Source organism: Frankliniella occidentalis, unplaced genomic scaffold (genome assembly GCF_000697945.3).
Source record: "Frankliniella occidentalis isolate FOCC.00 unplaced genomic scaffold, Focc_3.1 Scaffold4843, whole genome shotgun sequence".
NCBI classification, from domain to species: Eukaryota; Metazoa; Arthropoda; class Insecta; order Thysanoptera; family Thripidae; genus Frankliniella; species Frankliniella occidentalis.
The window spans coordinates 1-1,392 of NW_026271887.1; the positions used below are offsets into that span (position 1 = coordinate 1).

Genomic DNA, 1,392 nt, shown 5'->3' on the forward strand with positions numbered 1-1,392 from the left:
CTAATTATTTTTAGCCATGTAGCAAAAAAGTTAGCTATCATGCAACACGGTAGCCTTGTTTAGCTGAAAAGCTAAATTTGTAGCCTCAAAGGTAGACAATTAGTTATCCCTCTTTTAGCTATTGGTTTAGCTAGACAGATACCCCTTTTCCCCCGCGTGTAGTGCTGCGGCAGTGCGCCCCCACGACTCACCATGGCGATGAAGGTCATGACCAGGAACACGAGGCGGAACCAAATCTCGATCTGAGTGAAGTCCGGGTTGTACGTGCGGAACTGCTCGACAAAGAGACGACAACGGTTGAAAAATCACCATCCTGCCAAGTCCATAACAACTCGCGGACCGATCTGTACTCACGTAGAAGGTGATCTCCTTGACGTTGTAGGTGTGGCTCTCCAGGCCGTAGAAGTGGATCTCGAGCAGGTAGTGCGTGAAGGCTAGGAAGCCCAGGTGCATGACCACCACCTCGTCGCAGTCCTGCCACTGGCAGTGCAGGTGCCGCGTCCGGTTGTGCTTGGCGTCGCCCTTGAGCATGAGCGTCGGCCGGTGGTTCTCGTTGATGCCGTACACCGTTACGGCGATGTGCACCGCCTTGTCGTACAGCTCGTCTGGAATCGGTTAAAAATTATTTAGATAGGTAGCTCCACAAAGATGTAGCTATACAGCACGGTGTACACCGTGCTATACAGCAAAAAAAAAATAACATGAGTATAGCTTCAAAATTAGCTGTCTGTAGCTACTTAGCTACCTTGGCATATTAGTTCACTGTTAGCTACCTAGCTAACGTTTAGCTACTTAGACAAATTTTAGCTGCTTAGCCAAATCTTAGCTACTTAGCTCAATTTTAGCCACATAGCTAAACAACTAGTCATGCTTCATTTAGCTATTGGTTTGGCTACATAAGCTAATCATTTTGAAGTGGTGCGTACCGTCCACGTTGTCGGTCTGCACCTTGGCGATGAGCCAGAGCTGCTGGTGGTAGGCGGAGAGCGCGGGCGTGCGCAGGATGAAGGGCGCCTTGCCCGTGGCCAGCTGGTCGGGCGACAGCGCCGGGCGCAGCGACGTGGCGCGCACCTCGCTCTGCGCCGTGATGGAGGGGCCCGCCAGCCCGATGAGCACGCTCAGCCCGCAGCACGCCAGGAACGTGACGATCACCAGCAGGAACTCGCGCTTGTGCATCGAGTACAGGCGCATCTGCACCGACCTGCGGAGCACGACAACGGTGACGTGACGGTGACGTGACGGTGACGTGACGGTGACGTGTTAATAGGTGACGTGGAACGTTGCCGTGCTCTGCTATCGAGGGGTCCTTCACTATAAATTGTAGCGTACACCAATTTTTCGTTTGTTTTTTTTCTTGAATTTTTGTGATTTTTCCGATTTTTTTTGTGATTT

General features: G+C 51.5%; 1 protein-coding gene across 1 annotated transcript; it reads right to left on the bottom strand.

Moving 5' to 3' along the window:
- Window positions 1-56: 56 nt before the first annotated feature.
- On the bottom strand, window positions 57-1,236 carry LOC127752179 (transmembrane protein 181-like). Its single transcript, XM_052276886.1, has 3 exons — window positions 927-1,236; window positions 355-605; window positions 57-272 (listed from the first exon to the last, which is right to left on the bottom strand). The coding sequence occupies exons 1-3, from the start codon at window positions 1,189-1,191 to the stop codon at window positions 72-74; spliced, it is 717 nt and encodes a 238-aa protein (XP_052132846.1). The 5' UTR covers window positions 1,192-1,236; the 3' UTR covers window positions 57-71.
- Window positions 1,237-1,392: the final 156 nt, after the last annotated feature.